The sequence below is a fragment of the Oryctolagus cuniculus genome, chromosome 3 (genome assembly GCF_964237555.1).
Source record: "Oryctolagus cuniculus chromosome 3, mOryCun1.1, whole genome shotgun sequence".
Taxonomy (NCBI): Eukaryota; Metazoa; Chordata; class Mammalia; order Lagomorpha; family Leporidae; genus Oryctolagus; species Oryctolagus cuniculus.
The window spans coordinates 65,218,386-65,234,974 of record NC_091434.1 but is presented as its reverse complement, the minus strand read 5'-3'; the positions used below and the strand labels follow the sequence as shown (position 1 = coordinate 65,234,974).

General features: G+C 41.1%; 1 protein-coding gene and 1 long non-coding RNA gene across 22 annotated transcripts in view; one reads left to right on the top strand and one right to left on the bottom strand.

The window, feature by feature from the left end:
* Positions 1 to 7,469, bottom strand: part of LNPK (lunapark, ER junction formation factor) — a 105,560-nt gene extending 98,091 nt beyond the window's left edge. For 3 of the 21 annotated variants that reach the window (XR_011387248.1, XM_070070653.1, XM_008258774.4), the window contains exons 1-2: positions 7,400 to 7,469; positions 276 to 364 (exon numbers count right to left, since the gene is read on the bottom strand). Coding sequence is in view for 14 of the 21 variants with exons in the window: in XM_070070653.1 (XP_069926754.1) it covers positions 276 to 302 (27 nt within the window). In the remaining 7 variants the exon portion in view is untranslated. The other 18 variants (XR_011387247.1, XM_008258775.4, XM_008258773.4 and 15 more) reach the window with 12 other exon arrangements.
* Positions 7,227 to 8,787, top strand: LOC138848977 (uncharacterized). The gene is made up of 2 exons (XR_011387251.1): positions 7,227 to 7,361; positions 8,164 to 8,787. It is a non-coding gene; the product is annotated as an uncharacterized lncRNA (long non-coding RNA).
* The last annotated feature ends 7,802 nt before the right edge of the window (positions 8,788 to 16,589 follow it).

Here is a 16,589-nt window from a genome sequence, read left to right as displayed (position 1 = left end):
GCGCAAAAACACATGAAAGCAGAAATAAATGTCCTAAGTCAAAGTGAAACAACTTAGTCAAATAAACAGATCTCTATAGTGCAAATAGAACTTTTAAAATAAAATCCAAGTAAAAAAAGCAATTCAGAGAGAAGAAAAAAGAAATTAAGCAAAGTGAAAGATAGTATTAAACTACTACTGAAGGCTACCACAAAGGAAACTTTTATAGGCACCATTATATAATACTTTTACATTAAACTTAAGAACTAGCTAGATGGTAAAGAAAAATAACTTACCCTCCATCGAGAAAATAATCCACCCATCTTTTACTCATAGAAATTGGGCACAATGGCAAATATCACCAACTGTCCAAAAGAAATCACAGCTAGAAATAGAGCAAGTATTTTTAAATGTTAAGTTAAACATACAACATACCCACTCTAAAATTTAGATAGTACAATATTACCTAAAAATACTACAAAATATTAATTTCTTTATACGCTAATTATGTGGAATTTAAATTCAATCATCGGGATGTATGCCACGTTTTGAAGATTATTTCTTTGGGGCCAGCACTGAAGCATAGCAGATTAAGCCACAGAACATGATGAGATTATCACTGGCATCCTCCATGGGCACCAGTTCATGTCCCAGCTGCTCCACTTCCAACCTAGCAACCTACAATAGCTTGGGAGAAACAGCAGAAAATGTCCCAAGTTCCAGGGCTTCTGTACCCATGTGGGAGACCTGGAAGAAGCTTCTGGCTCCTGGCTTTAGCCTGACTCAGCCATGGCCACTGAAGCCATTTGGGGAGTGAACCAATGAATGAAAGATCGATCTCTCTGTAACTCTGCCTTTCCAATAAAAATAAATATATCTTTAATAAATTGTTTCTTCATAGTGAGAACATACTTAAAAGTGGAAATAAAGCTGGAAAGACTTTTTAAATGACAAAGAATTTTTGAAGTATATATTCATACCACTTTGCAATTTTCTATTTTTTAAAGTAGCTTCCCTATGTTGTTCTTGTAATGGAAGCTTTATTATACAACTTTCATTCAATCTACTTTATTTTTTTTTAAAGATTTTATTTATCTGACAGGTAAGAGTTACAGACAGTGAGAGACAGAGAGAGAGAAAGGTCTTCCTTCCGTTGGTTCACTCCCCAAATGGCTGCAACGGCCGGAGCTCCGCCAATCCGAAGCCAGGAGCCAAGAGCCTCCTCCTGGTCTCCCATGCGGGTGTACGGGCCCAAGCACTTGTGCCATCCTCCACTGCTTTCCCAGGCCATGGCAGAGAGCTGGACTGGAAGAGGAGCAACCAGGACTAGAACTGGCGCCCATATGGGATGCCGGCGCCACAAGCGGAGGATTAGTGCAGCACAGCACTGGGGCCTCATTCAATCTACTTTGAATAACTATTTCTGCCATTCATCTGTCTCCCAAGTAAGCTAGTTATTTGGAATTATGGATGTTTTACAATGTTTAGAATAATATCAAAGCCAACTGAATTTTGAATAAGAAAATAAGGGTTACAAGGTTACCTGTGATCTTAAGTAAGTCATTTAATGATTTTGAGCCTTGACTTTCTTTTCTGTAAATTACTGTTAATATCAACCCCTTTTCACAGTTTAGCCTTCAATATTAACATCTTACAGATTAAAAAAAATAAATAAATGAAAAGAGTGATTAACCCAATAAATCAGGATAAACTTGAATTTAAAAAGCCCTGCTATCTTCAGACTGCTGCTCCCTATTACTAAACACTGCAGTCCGATACCCCGATAAGCATTTCTCTCTGAAATTTTGTCTAAGTCCCCCCGGCTAGTTGATCTTCATGTCAGCAAGCTATATATCTTTAGGTGTTTTTCTATGACTCTACAATGTTTTGTAGTAGACAATATTATACTCTAAATCAATTTATCTTCAATAATTATATAATTTATTTTTAAATTGAAATATTAAAAGTATACTTTTAAAGTGACATATTTTTACCAGATTACAGCTTGTACTTGCCAATGTGTGGAACTACTTCACTGCCCCCCATCAAAAAAAAGTATCTACTCACGTTTTTTTAACTACAAATATAATTACAAAATACCAGTACTCAATAAGAACATTCACCTGCAACACTATTTATATAGAGAATTTAGCATAAGGCATATGTATATTGGAGTTTCTTACAAAAGTAACAGAGTGTCTAACTATGATACTCTTACTTACAAAGTCATTTTTAAGGACAAAGTATCTATAAAATTGATAAATATAATGAATGTCACAAGCCAATGTAAGTTATAATCCAAATATTATTAACTCTTAATATTACCTCAGTACTCAAATTTCTAAAATGTGGTTCTAGGAAATCCAAGAACTTTAATGAACTAAAGTGTAAATTTGAGTCAAGACATTAAATAAATCTCAACATTCTTTTTTTTTTTAAAGATTTATTTATTTATTTGAAAGTCAGAGTTATACTGAGAGAGGAGATGCAGGGAGAGAGAGAAAGAAAGAGAGAGAGAGAGTCTTCCATCCAATGGTTCACTCCCCAAATTGCCACAACGACCGGAGCTGTGCCAATCCGAAGCCAGGAGCCTTGAGCTTCTTCCGGGTCTCCCACATCGGTGCAGGGTCCAAGGGCTTGGACCATCTTCTACTGCTTTCCCGGGCCATAGCAGAGAGCTGGACAGGAAGTGGAGCAGATGTGTCTTGAACTGGCTCCCATATGGGATGCCAGCGCTTCAGGCCAGGGTGTTAACCCACTGCACCATAGCACTGGCCCCTCTCAACCTTCCTAAGGTGCTAAAAATAATAACCAAGAAAGTTTAGGGGCCTGGGGCCAGTGCTGTGTCACAGTGGGTTAAAGCCCTGGCCTGAAGCGCCAGCATCCCATATGGGCGCCGGTTCAAGTCCCAGCTGCTCATCTTCTGATCCAGCTCTCTGCTAAGGCCTGGGAAAGCAGATGGCCCAAATCCCTGGGCCTCTGCACCCACGTGGGATACCTGGAAGAAGCTCCTGGCTCCTGACTTCGAATCAGCTCAGCTCCGGCCGTTGCGGCCATATGGGGAGTGAACCAGCAGATGGAGGACCTCTCTCTCTCTCTGTCTCTACCTCTCTCTGTGACTCTTTCAAATAAATAAAAATAAATCTTAAAAAAAAAAAAAAAAGGAAAAGGAAAAGAAAGGTGAGGGGGCTGATATTCAGAGGAACCACTCAACTTGGTATATTCAAAGTATACATCATTACACTATTTTGGAACTGGTGTATGGTATCTACTACAGCGTTTGGTACTCAATCGACCACATTTTTATAAAAGAATTATATGCCTCCAAATTAAGTTTGTAGCCATCACACACTTGACTGAATTTTCAATATATGAAATTAATAACAAAACCAGTATCATTCATTTAATCTCTAGCTTGCCCTAAAACAAATGCTTTACATGAATTCTATCATTTAGATATTACTTTCCCCCCCATATTACAAATGAGTAACATGAAGCCAGAGAAGTGGAGTAATTTGCTAAGGTCCTAAAAACATTAGGTGGCAGGGGTAGATCTTTTTTTTTCCTAAAAATCAATCATTTATTTTGAGTAACACAAAATCAGAAATGAAGTCTGATTCATATAGATTAGATTGGAATAGTTATATATATGAAAATACCTATGATATTCTCAAAGAGTTGGTAAACAGAACTACTGAAGTGGAAAGGGAGTTATAAACACAAGAGACAGTGTTAAGTACAATGTATCATGTAAACCAATTCCTTTATCTGATTAAATGTGAATGTTTAAATCTCCATTAAAGAGAAGCTAAATGACTGCCAAAATCATGTAGTTCCAGATAGAGGCAGAATAAGTACTAGAAGTCTACAAGTGTTGTCCTTATTTGTTTACTGCATGTCACTCTTAAAATAAGCACAACATGAAATACATGCATAATATCACAATTAATACTAATTTTGACATCAATTACTTGCTTGGAGAATTGTTTTGATGTTAATGAAACAATCAGGGCTTAGCTTCAAAGATTCTTTGAAGCAAGGGATTGTGCTTTTAAATCAGTGCTCTAAAACAACATTAGGGTGATAGTCCTAAAATGCCATATCCATGCTTTCCTATTCATAACCAAAGAAATAGTCAACCTTTATTGTTCCAGCAATTTTTCGATCAAATTTGGGTATTTGCTAAAGAAGCTGATTGATTATAATGTACATGTAACGAGTGGAACTTTACAACAGGCATGAAAACATAACAAAATTAAATATTTCTTTAGCTTTAATTTCACATGTCTTCTATTTTCAACTAATGATTCTCTCTTGTCAACCCAAACACCTTAACTCAAACTCCTGTGGCCACTTTACTATGAAACCTTGGAAAATAAGGTACCTAACCTCTCTGTTACTCAATTTCTCCATCTGCAAAAAAGGGATAGATAGTCAAGGTCCCTCTTTACCTTCTGAAATATATGACATAATGAATTCTGAACTGTTTCAACAGTTCCTGATACATAATTGTTCAACACAACTTGTTTTTATATCTATGATCATTGTTGTTTTCTCAACAGATCTGCCTCCTTTCAGATACGTGTACATGAAAACACAGGGGAGTCAAATAACCCTACATTTCCCTCTGAAGCATAAATCAATTTGCTTGTGCTCGAGTGGACAGATGGCTCAACCTCAAATGGGTTGTTCCCAGGAACTCTACTATGGCATGTACAGAGTGTCTTCCCACTTTGATATCACATGGGATCTGGCATGAAATCTTAAGAGTTGGGTGCATTTAAATGTGTTTTTTAATTAACAATAACATCTTTTTTTTGATGCTTTCTACCAACTACTATTCACTCAGGTTTGAGCATCAGAATTTAAAATCTTGAGAAATGTTTTTCTTAAATCTTCAGTTCACTTCATGCAACATTAATATAATGGAATAATACAGACCTGTATTTAAAATATAGGTCAATCTCATACTGGTGATTATGTGATCTTGGGCAAATTACTTAAACTCTCTATTACTCAGTTACCTCATTTATAAAATGGTGACAATATCTACACATTATATAATTGGTGTATTAAATGAAAGTATGTATCACTTGGCACAGTATCCAACACACAGTAAGTGCTTAATAAATCATAGCAATTATTATACTATTATGAGAAAACACATGTAGTACTTAAAGCAGCTTTCCAGCTTCTTACAAAGCACTTACTTCATATTTTTTAAATTGTAAATAAAATTACAGATCATATTTTTACGAAATTACATTGCTATCATTTTCTCTAATAAAAAAAAGTAAAATATTCTGCAGACTCTTCCATTAAAATAACCCAGTAGGTCTTTCAGAAAATAGCAATGGAAATTTAGTTCTAGCCTTAATTAATCCTGTTCCAAACTTAAGTATAAACTATTTCATCACCATCAAATTACTTCCAAAACATACTGTATGAGGATTATACAATTTAACTTTAAATATGATTTGCTCTTGAACTCTCTCAAGTATTCTAATTGAAATGGGAATTCTGAAATATTCCAAAACAAACTGTCCAAAATTAAAAATCAATGAAAAGAAGTACACCTCTAAAAGCACTTTTACTACACGATGATTAAATGGTTGCTTTCATGGTTGAGTCTGTTTTCATTCTAAAATAAATGCTATCAAAATAATTTTGACTAGAAAGATTTTTACACAGAATGACACCTTTATGGTAGCCGTAACTGCTTCCTCTTTTTATGTTCTCTTTCAAGTTAGTAATACATAGACATTATACAGATGTATTAACAGCATTACAGACGTGATTTAAATAAATGTCAAAGAACTTTTAAAAATCTAACTACAAACGCACCACTCCTGGTTAATACAAAGTGTTCAAAAATCAACTGGGTCCTCCTAAGAGAACTGGGGTCAAGGGATTAGCATTCCCTGCAGCTAGAACACAGGAGTATGCCTGGTACCAGGCCTACTCACAACCACCGGAACGCTGCTGAGCGGGGTCAGTCCTGACACTGGGGAGACCCAGGCCACAGAGAAAGGAGGAAAGAGTAGACACCAGCACCACACGCCAGAAGCTACGTGGGAAAAGCGGAACATGCGAAACTCGGTGAGTCACAAGTCCTGCTCAGAACCGTGCGCGCACCATCAGCAAAAACTGAGTTCACCAATCCCGGCGCGCTCTCGATCGGCGCAAACACGACCTTCAAGGCCTGAAACTGACCGATGCTGGTTAGGTTTGCTTGCCTTCCTCGGCCACGCCCGGGACACCTACGCATCTTCGCCCTCCCGCCCCACCCCTCAAGCCGCCCTGCGCCCCTCCGTAAGGACAATGGTGCTAGGGCCGCTTCTGCGAAGTGGCCCGCAATCCACGCCCACATGCCGGGGCTGGGCGGCGTGACTCTGTCAGTTTTCAGTCCCCGCGGATCTGTCCAACTCGTGCCTCCTCCGCACAAGTCCGAGAAATTCAAGATGGGCACAACAGTCAAAGCGCAGAGTTTACCTCAGGATCTGCTCCTTTGTGACTTTTTGAATCTTTGCCCACACCTACAGACGGGCCAAAGAGCTGAGGCTCAAGCCAGTCACCGCTCTGAATCTCCGAGAACAGCCCCTGGGTTGGGGGCGGAGACCGCAGGACCGGGGTCTCCAGCACCCCAGACCCACCTCTGCCGCTGTGCTGGGAAATCGAGGGAATTAGGCGGCGAGACCCTGTCGGCGCACACCCCCGCGCCAGTCTGACTACACACCGCCTCAGAGCTCCTAGGCCACGGGGCATGCGGCAGGAGCGCCGGGAGAGGCGAGCCGGCAAGCAGGGAGCTTATTTCCTCGGGCAAGCCTCAGCGCGCCCCCCCACCCCGCCCAAGGCCTCACAAATGCCCTCATGTCGAGCGCTTTACCTGCGAGAAGCGGGTGCAGCCCAGCCCCGGCGTCCACCCCTGCCAGCCTCGGCCGCCACCGCGTACGCAGCCTGCCTCTCCAGCACGCAGCGGCCGCCACTGACAGAGCCCCGGGCCGAGCCAACACCTTCCCATCAAACCCCGCGCTCCCACCGCCAGCCAATCGGCGCCGCTGCCGGCGCGCGCCGCTCCCCCGTCACGTGACGAGCCAGGGCGGGCAGTTGGGCAGGGCCGGCAGGGCGGTTGGTACGGGGTCGCTTGTCTGTGTGGCCTCCGCCGCAGACCTGCGCTGCTCGCTGTCACGCAGGGGCGTGCTTCAGTTAATTAGGACCCTTAGCGCTAGTCATCTCTGACTTCTTCCCCTGCCTCCTTTTCCTTTAACGCCTATTCTGCCAAGTCTCGCGGGAGAAAGAAAACCCCGAAACTGGCCCTGGTGGTCCCAGACCGCAGCAGGAGAGGAGCGTGGTGGGCCCGACAAAGGTTGAGGAGAGTGGAGGTGGGTGTGCGTGTGCGTGTGCGTGAAAGGAGTCGGACCTGAAGAGGCGCCGATCGCCGTCATCCAGCCGGTCGAGAAAACCCAGAGGAGACCCGGAGAGTGCTGGGGGCTTTTATCACTCTGAACGTCACAAAAGGTCATTTGATGACTCGGCGCTTACCTCACCCCAGGAGAAAGCCAAATGAGGTTGATTTCAAAGCTGGGGCTAACAACACAAGCAGAGTTTTCAAACCTGAGAACACTCTCCAGAGGCCCTGATCCCCGGGCCCGTGAAAACCTCGCGGGCTATATTTGGCTCAGATTTGAAATATTGCCTAGATGGTGTTAGGTTTCCCACTCAACTGCCAAAACAAAAAACAAATAAAACTGGGATGAAAAACAAGAGTTGTGCACACGGTCAAGAAGAAATAGGGAATCTTCAGCGAGGGCCTGTACCATGTTTTACCCGTATGCAAGCATTTTTCATGTTTTTTTTTTCTTATAAAATGTTTATGAGTTTTAAAGAGTGTAAGTTTAATATGCTACGCTTCAACTCTGACAACACCAACAGGCAAAGAAAATAAGTTGGCCATAGTATCTAGTTGATAAAAATAATGTACCATTATACTGGAAGCTGATTCACTGTGGAGTTGCTTGTCCTGAATTATAAAATCTTTAGTTACAGCTCAATAAACTTAGAACGATGGATGTAAGTAAGAACTAAGATGTGTGTTCTGTGAGCCAGGCACTTTATAAATGTAGAAGAAAATGAACAAGCAGCTCAACTGTTTTGATAGGGAAATCTGACCATTTTGTTTTTCAGCGTTTACTGTTGAAAGTATTTGAAGTCCTGTGCAGCTATGCAAATCCATCCCACTACTGGAAGATCTCCTTTCTAGCAAACAGGAAAGAAGGGCTTGTACACTTGCAAATAGTTTGTCCTGTAGTTTGTACCGAGTCATCAAGACCTTTTATAAAAGGGTACAAACTGGATGGCTGAGATGAAGAGCCAACTGCATTGGAAAGATTCCAAAAATTTAATTCTGAGATAAGATTCCCTAAGGAATGGGAGAGCTATGACCTGGCAATGGGAAAAGAGAAGAATTTAGTCATGAACTCTTTTAATCCTCCCAACAACCTTTTAAGAAAAGTATCATTTTTCAAATGAAACTGTAAAAGAAAGAGATTAAGTATGCCCACATTGTTGAAGGTAACACTATATCCTGCCTCCTTTATACCAAGGTAAGAGTTTGTCATACAAAATGAGGGAACAGCCTTACAAGCAGAGAAATCGACAAATGCTCTCTATCACTGGATGATGGGCTACAGGGTGATTCCAAACATAACAAGGCCCTGCGTTAAGTGTTGAGGATTCAGAGGTACATAAAACGGCTGTTCTAAAGCATCTGACCGTAATAGGAGAAACCTCAAACACACACACACACACACACACACACACTCTCTCTCTCTCTCTCTTTCTCTCTCTCAGTACCTTACAGGATAAGTAAATGCTGGGCTAGCAGCTATTGCTCACAGTATTGGAAAACTGGTGAGGCAGCAGCAGCCCCCCAGCGGGGGGGGGGGGGGGGGGGGGGGGATACACAGGACTGCCTAGGAAGGTGCTGCTTCCTTGGAGTCCGGGTGTGACGTTCTCCCCTACCGATTCTAAAAATGCTCGGACAGAGTCTGGAGCAGCAAATTCTGCAGAACACCAGAGAATACTTTGAAAGAGGAAGCAAACTTTTGTAGCCAATGATCTAATTCAATACATTGAATTTTTTTCAATAAATTGAATCTTTTCGAGTATGAGAGCTTAGAGTAGGGCCATTCACTGTTCTGGTCAAGATTAGGGAAGGCTTCCTGGAGGAGGAAGTCGCATGCAAAGATCTTAAGGATGAGGAACTGAAGGAGGGAGGAAGGGCAAACGGAGTCCCCTGTGTAAAGGACTTCTTGTCAGGAGGGAACATTGCAAGCTGAGGGACTGCAGGATGCCACTGTAGTGAAGCGCCGGCTGCCGGTCTCACTGGAGCACGCTAAGCAGGATATTGGCCCTGTCTAGAACGTTCGTTTCCTTTAGAGGGAGGGGCCTTGACATGCTCAGGTCTGTGTTTTGAAAAGGTCAGCTGCAGTGTGGGAACACAGGAAGAGCCAGTGTTGGACAAACTAGGGTCTGCGGTAGGTAGTGTGCTAGGTGATAGTAGTTCAAGTGGATTGAGGTAGGAACCAAGCGGGGCAGGGAAGGGAACAATTTAGGAAGTAAAATGGGGTGTCTTGGGAATGGACCCACAACACATGTGGCAGCGTGGGATGGGGATTGAAAGAGAGAGGAGAGTGCGAAATGACTCAGAATTTCTGGCGAGTCCGGTGAAGACAGTAAGGCCATCATGGAGATATGGGCGACGCTGGAAGAGAGCCGGGGAAATGATATCAGTTTGAACATGTTGAGTTCAAGATGGCTTTGCGACTGCAAGGGGAGACATAAACAAAGGGGATCTAAGGGTCTGTAGCACTGAGAAGTGTAGTCTGGAGGGAAAAATAAATACGTAACAGCTTGTGGTCTGTTCTGAAGGGAACTTTTTCAAAATGCAAGTGTCATTTACTATAAATACATTTTATTTTAAAATATATTGAGAAGAATAAAACAAGTGGAAGTCTCTAGAGCAGGTTCCCAGACTCCTCTGAGAATACTGAGGAACCCTTGACAAAAAACCAAAATCTCGGGCCGGCGCTGTGGCGGCAGGTAAAGCCATCGCCAGTGCAAGTCCTCTGCTGACTGATGACTGTTGTATTTGAGCGGCAGACGGCTCTCAGTGGCTGCAGGGACAGCTTTCCTGGCTCTTCGCCCAGGCCTCCTGCCCTGTCAACTGCAACAACATTCAGCAGAGCTCAGAGACTCTTCTTGTCCACCGTCCCCATGGAGACTCATCTGCCCCCAGTAGTCTCCATAGTTCTGTCCCCGCTCCCTGTCTTTCTGCTTCCTGCCACTTTGTAGGTTTCAGCTAATCTCCCTGGCCAGGGCTGTGAAGGAAATAGCATCAAATCCCTCAGCGAGGTTTTTTTTTTTTTTTTTTTTTTATTCCTGAGAAATGACTTGGAAAATGTTTTTAAAAACTGGCTGAGCTATGTGGGGGAGAAAACTTTTCCCCTACCCCCTTATATTCTGACCTTGGAGCCTACAGATTAAACTGACAAAAGGGGCCGGCATTGTGGTGCAGTTAGTGAAGCTACCATTTGTGATGCTGGCATTCCATATCACAGCCCTGGTTTGAGTCCCAGCTGCTCGGCTTCCAATTCAGCTCCCTGCTAAAGTGCCTGGGAAAGCAGTGGATGTTGGGCCAAGTTTGGGGGCCCTTGCCATCCATGTGGAGTTCCTGCCTCCCAGCTTTGGCTTGACCCAGCCCTAGCAGACGAAGCCATTTGGGGAGTGAGCCAGCAGATGGAGGATTTCTTTTTCTCTCTGCCTCTTCTCTCTGTCACTCTGCCTTTCCAATAAAAGGCTTTAAAAATATATGTATATTAACAAGAAAAAAAACGAATTACACATATACATACATACACAAGCATTGACAAAGCAACTCAGAGAGGTGGTCAGAATTTGAGCTTAGCCACCATCCTAGTAAGGGGATGGAGAGGAGCAGAGGAGAAATTCTCGGAGAACAAATGACTTCTTCAGAGGAGAAGAGGAAGAGAAAGTGCGCTTATAGAAAAACAGATGACTTTTTGGAAAATTAAATGGGCTCTTAGGAGAATTAATGGAAGACAGAGTTTTGTAATAATGTCTGAATGTGGTGCCCACTTCTCTCCAGGGAGAGACTGTTAGAGCTGGTCCCCAGGAAGGGATGTTTGATAATTCAGTTCTTTGGGGAAGATCTGCCTTCACGTGATAAGAGATTTCAGAAATTCAAATGCTTTCAGCTCAGAATAACTTTTATGACACAGTGGCTTCCTCTGGACCGCTTCAGCTGATTTCTTTGTGGTCTTGCTGTAACAATGTTAAGTCTCTGAGACACTGTAGATGCTTCTGACTAAGGGAGGAATCCGGAAGTATGGAGGAAAAGAGAAGATTAGACTTTTTTTGTGGTGTCAAACATACAGAAAATTCATAAAATAGAAGGGTACTAGCTGAAGACTAAAATAACACTAATGTAATCGTGGTCCAGAATTAGAATACTACCAGCACCCCAAAAGTCCCCAATGTACCCCTGTTTTAATAATTTTCAAGTGTTTAGAGCTAGCCACTATTATGATTAATATCAGATTCAGGTTTTGCTCTGTTTTACAGTTTTACTGCCTGATTACTCATGCTTAAATAATGTAGTTTATGCCTGTTTTTGAGTTCTGCATAAATGGAATCGTAGAGTTAGGTTCTTTGTTTTTATCATGTCTGGAATTATTTTTATTCAACATTATTTCTTTAACATTTACCCTTGTTGATGTGACTTTAGTTTATTCATTTTCATTACTTTATATTACATGGATGTATCATAATTTATCTCTTCTATTGGCTATTTCTAGCTTTGGGCTGTTGTAACTAATGCTATTAGGAAAGTTTGCATGTGCATGCACACACACACACATACACATATATCCCAAAGGACATGAACACTGATTTCTATGGAGTCTTTACCTTGGTATGAAATTCCTGGCTTTTAGGACATAATATATCTTCAGCTTTGCAAGATCATGCCAAACTTTTGCTAAATAATTGTACCAATTTATATAACCAATAACATCATGTAAGTTTCTTTTGTTCCACATCATCATCAACACTTGGTATTGTCAGACACTGGATGTGTATTGCCAATTTATTATGGCTCCGTTTTGCAGTTCCCTCATTTTTAATGAAAAATAGCACCTTTTTATATGAGAATTGTTTCATTGTTCAGGTATTTCCCATTTTTATATTGGGTTGTTTGTGTTTTTCTTATTGATTTGTATTAGTTTGTTATATAAGGATACTTCAGAAGTCATGGGAAAAGTAGAATTAAAGGATAAATGTATTCTGGTGAGAAAAAATTTGAAGCCCATGCATAGTTTTTTCATAGTATGTGCTTTCCATGGACTTTTTGAAGACCCCCATATAGTCAACAGTCTTATTTCAACATTGTATGAGAGTATTTCAAAAAGTCCATGGAAAATTCATGTTATGAAAAAACTATGCATGGGCCGGCGCCGCGGCTCACTAGGCTAATCCTCCGCCTAGCGGCGCCGGCACACCGGGTTCTAGTCCCGGTCAGGGCGCCGGATTCTGTCCCGGTTGCCCCTCTTCCAGGCCAGCCCTCTGCTGTGGCCAGGGAGTGCAGTGGAGGATGGCCCAGGTGCTTGGGCCCTGCACCCCATGGGAGACCAGGAAAAGCACCTGGCTCCTGGCTCCTGCCATCGGATCAGCGCGGTGCGCCGGCCGCAGCGCGCTGGCCGCGGCAGCCATTGGAGGGTGAACCAACGGCAAAGGAAGACCTTTCTCTCTATCTCTCTCTCTCACTGTCCACTCTGCCTGATAAAAAAAAAAAAAAAAAAAAAAAAAAAAAAAACTATGCATGATTTTCAATTTTTTTGCATCAAAATAAACATCTTTTAATTCCATTTTTCCATAGACTTTCTGAAGTACTCATGTGTGTGCCCTCCAAATGTTTTTCCTATTCGAGGGCTTAGATTTCAGTTCTTAAAAGTCTTTTGATGCAAAGAAGTTATGAACAGAGTCAAATTCATCACTGTTTTCCTTAATGATTGGTGGTATATATGTTCTGCTCAAGAAGCTTTCTTTATGTACTAAGACCATTAAGACTTCTTTAAAAATTATGTGAGAGAAGACAAATCTCCCATCTGGTTCACTCTCCAAATGCCTACAATGGCCTGGGTGGACCCAGACTGAAACCAGGAGATGGGAATTCAATCTGAGTCTCCCACATCGGTGACAGGTAGTCCAGTACTTCAGCCAACACCAACTTCCTCCCAGGGTACAAGTTAATCAGAACCAGGAATTAGGAACCAAAGCCAGGATTCAAACTTAGATATTCTGCTATAGCCCACCTGCATCTTAACACTAGGCCAAACCCCTTTAACACCTTTATATTGTCATCTAAAATTTTTTTTGCTTTGCTTTCCAAATTTTGTTCTAGAAAGTTCATAAACTTTTTATGTACAGAGAAAGTGAGCATCTGTAGTTCCCCACCCCTCATCCAAGTGGAAAATTAAACTAACACCAGATAATGAAAAATAGCCCTTTCCACGCTACACTGCAGTGCTATCTCTGTCATAAACCACGTAGTCATATGTGTATGGATTTGTTTCTACTCCTGGCATTCTTTTCCATGGATCTATTACCTCTTTTATGTATTATTGGATTCAATACACTAATATTTGTGTTTAAGACTTAGAAGACTCCTATAAGTGAGACTGGCCTATAATTTTTCTTTCTTGTAATATCTTCCTCTAGATTTGGCATCAAACTTGTACGAGCTAACGTCATAAAATGAGTCATTTGTCATTAGTTTTACAAATTTATTCTTGTCTTTAGAATTAAGTTTTCAAGAATCTCCCACAAAACCATTTGGATTTTTATCAAAACTTCCTTGCATATATTAATTTCAGGAAGAATGCTATCTTTCCACACGAGCCTTTCCTTTCTAAAACACAATCTGACTCTACATTTGTTCAAGTGTCCTCAACTATTCTCCAAAAAATTTTTTCATTTTCATCTTATAGTTCTCATATCTTAAAGTTGTCAGAATTCTAAAGATTACCACCCTTGATTAGTCAGTGGAACATGAATCCTGGGAGTACTATGAAAGGAATTTACAGATGTTGTTAAAGCTATAACCCTTAAAATGGGAAGATGATTCTGAATATTCTGAGTGGGACCAATCTAACCAATTGAGCCCCTCCTTGCAAACACAGAACTTTCTCCAGCTGCAGTCAAAGAGATGTGACAGAAGAGTGAAGTTAAAAAAAGATGAGGTAGAAAGGAAGGTCAGAGATGTTCAGATCGTAAGAAAGACTAGAACCATGATTGCTGACTTTGCAAATGGAGCAGAGCAGCCACCAGCCCAGGAATGAAGGTGGCCTCCAGAAGCTAAGCATGCCTCCTGACTGACGGCCAGCAACCAGACGGAGAACTCAGAGGAACAAAATTCTGCCAGCTACTTGAATGAATTCAGAAGGGGATTCTCCCTCAGAGCCTCCAGAAACACCCACAACCTTCTGACACATTGATTTTGACCTCTGGGAGCCTAGGGAAGAGAAACAGAGGAGCCACACTGCGCCTGGTTTCTGACCTGCAGGAACTGCACACCAGATAATAAATAGGCGATCATGCGTTGCAGCAGGAAATAAGCACACACCTTTTTTTATTAGGCAAAAACATTTCTGGTAGCTCATCAGATGAGCCTCTACACTAACTAGAATGATACTGGGAAAGTCACCCTACTCAAACTCTGCAACTGAGATTCCTTCACCTAGAATTTAGATGAAAAATCCCCATCTTCCTGAGGCAGTGGGCATTAGAAGCTGCTATCATCCACAACCTGAAGGTGAGTTTGGTAAACAAGATAGATACTATTTGGGAGAAGATGGTAGGGGTGGCAAAATGAATGGCAGAGCTCTTCATCCTGGCTTACTTCAAATTTGAATTCACCCGTCATATACTCCTAAAGGCACTATGTGCTAAACGTGGTTCCCATGTCCCAGTAACAAAGCGAGAAAATAAAGCCTAGCCCTCTGTGAAATAATTAAAATAATCCAACATATGTTGATATTGGCATTTATCACGTCTAACAAAGATTTCTATTACCGTAAGTGGTACCTAATTCCAGAGATGATTTATGTCTAAAAAGCATGATTTAAAATTAGGATACAAGGTATTCTACCATGAAGATCTGTTCAAAACTCCATGTGAACTCAGCATAGTTACTGAAAAAGAGTAGAACGTTTTCTTCTTACAATAACAAAAATCTTATTCTGAAATATATATGTATATAAAGATATCTATAATACATATATACTAAGTGGGTTAAAGTACATCCTAGTGCACTAGCAACTAAGTGCATCTTGGTGCCTAGTAACTCCAAAAGGTGGTGTTCTAATGCTATGTAACCAGTAATACACAGGACAAATCAGGTAGCTGGTAAAACTTGAGTCTCCTTTAGTGTGTATGAAAAGCTTATATGTAAAACAAGGAAGATGTAGCTTTAGCTAATTCATACTAAGATTTATTGTTAATAGGAGTCATAAGAGCATATGGAGCTTTACAAAGCATAAAATATGGAAGACAGGTTTCCTGCCCTAGGGAGCTTAGTAAAAAACGTGCAGGCAGTAGCTAACAGGAAAAATATTAAGTCATGGTGATTTACAAAGTGATCACCAACGGAAAGACTTGGTACGAGGCAGATGTCATAAAAAGAGAGAATAGGAAAGTACTTGGGAAATGAAAAGATTCTATTGCAAAAAACTTGAAGAAAAAAATTAAAAAATGAGAGAAATGAAAGATGAAGTTCTGAGAAATGGCAAAACAGAAAAACTGAATGGAGATATGGAGAAATAGACTCTGGTTGCTGTAAAAAAAAACAAACAAACAAACAAAAAAGAGCCAATACATGAATTATAGAATGCCAGGTTGATTGGCTTGACAAACCTGTGAAATGAGGCAACTGGAAATTCTATCTAACTTATTTCTTAGAAAATTTAAGGGGAAGTTTTCCTAAATAACAAACACTAAACCAAACCTCTTGTTCAAGCTATATTATGCCATCAGTAACATATGAACATGTAAATAAAATGCCATACAGATCCATATCAAGCTGACTTGTAAATAGAAGTGTAAGATTTTTTGAGCTATAGTATGATGTGAACTTCATTATGGAAGATACATTTATACATTTAAGAGCTCTAGTTTTCTTTATGTATATACTTACTTGTGTGCTATGGAGAAGTCCCAGCGCTGCAATAACACTGAAATGAGACCCAATATTTCCCTTCAAGATGAAGACCAGGAGCAAGCGTTTGGCATAGCACTTAAGATGACAGCACACCTGCATTGCATATAAGAGTACCATGGTCCATCATGATTTAGTTTTGTATAAAATGTGAGATATGGGTTAAAATATACAATGTCAAACTCCTTCAGCACCATCTGTTGAAGAGATTATTCTTTTCCCATTGAATTGTCTTTGTACTTTCTTCAAAAATCAGTTATGAGGGGCAAACATTTGGTGTACCTGCTAAGATGCCACCTGAAGGCAGCCCCTGTGGTGC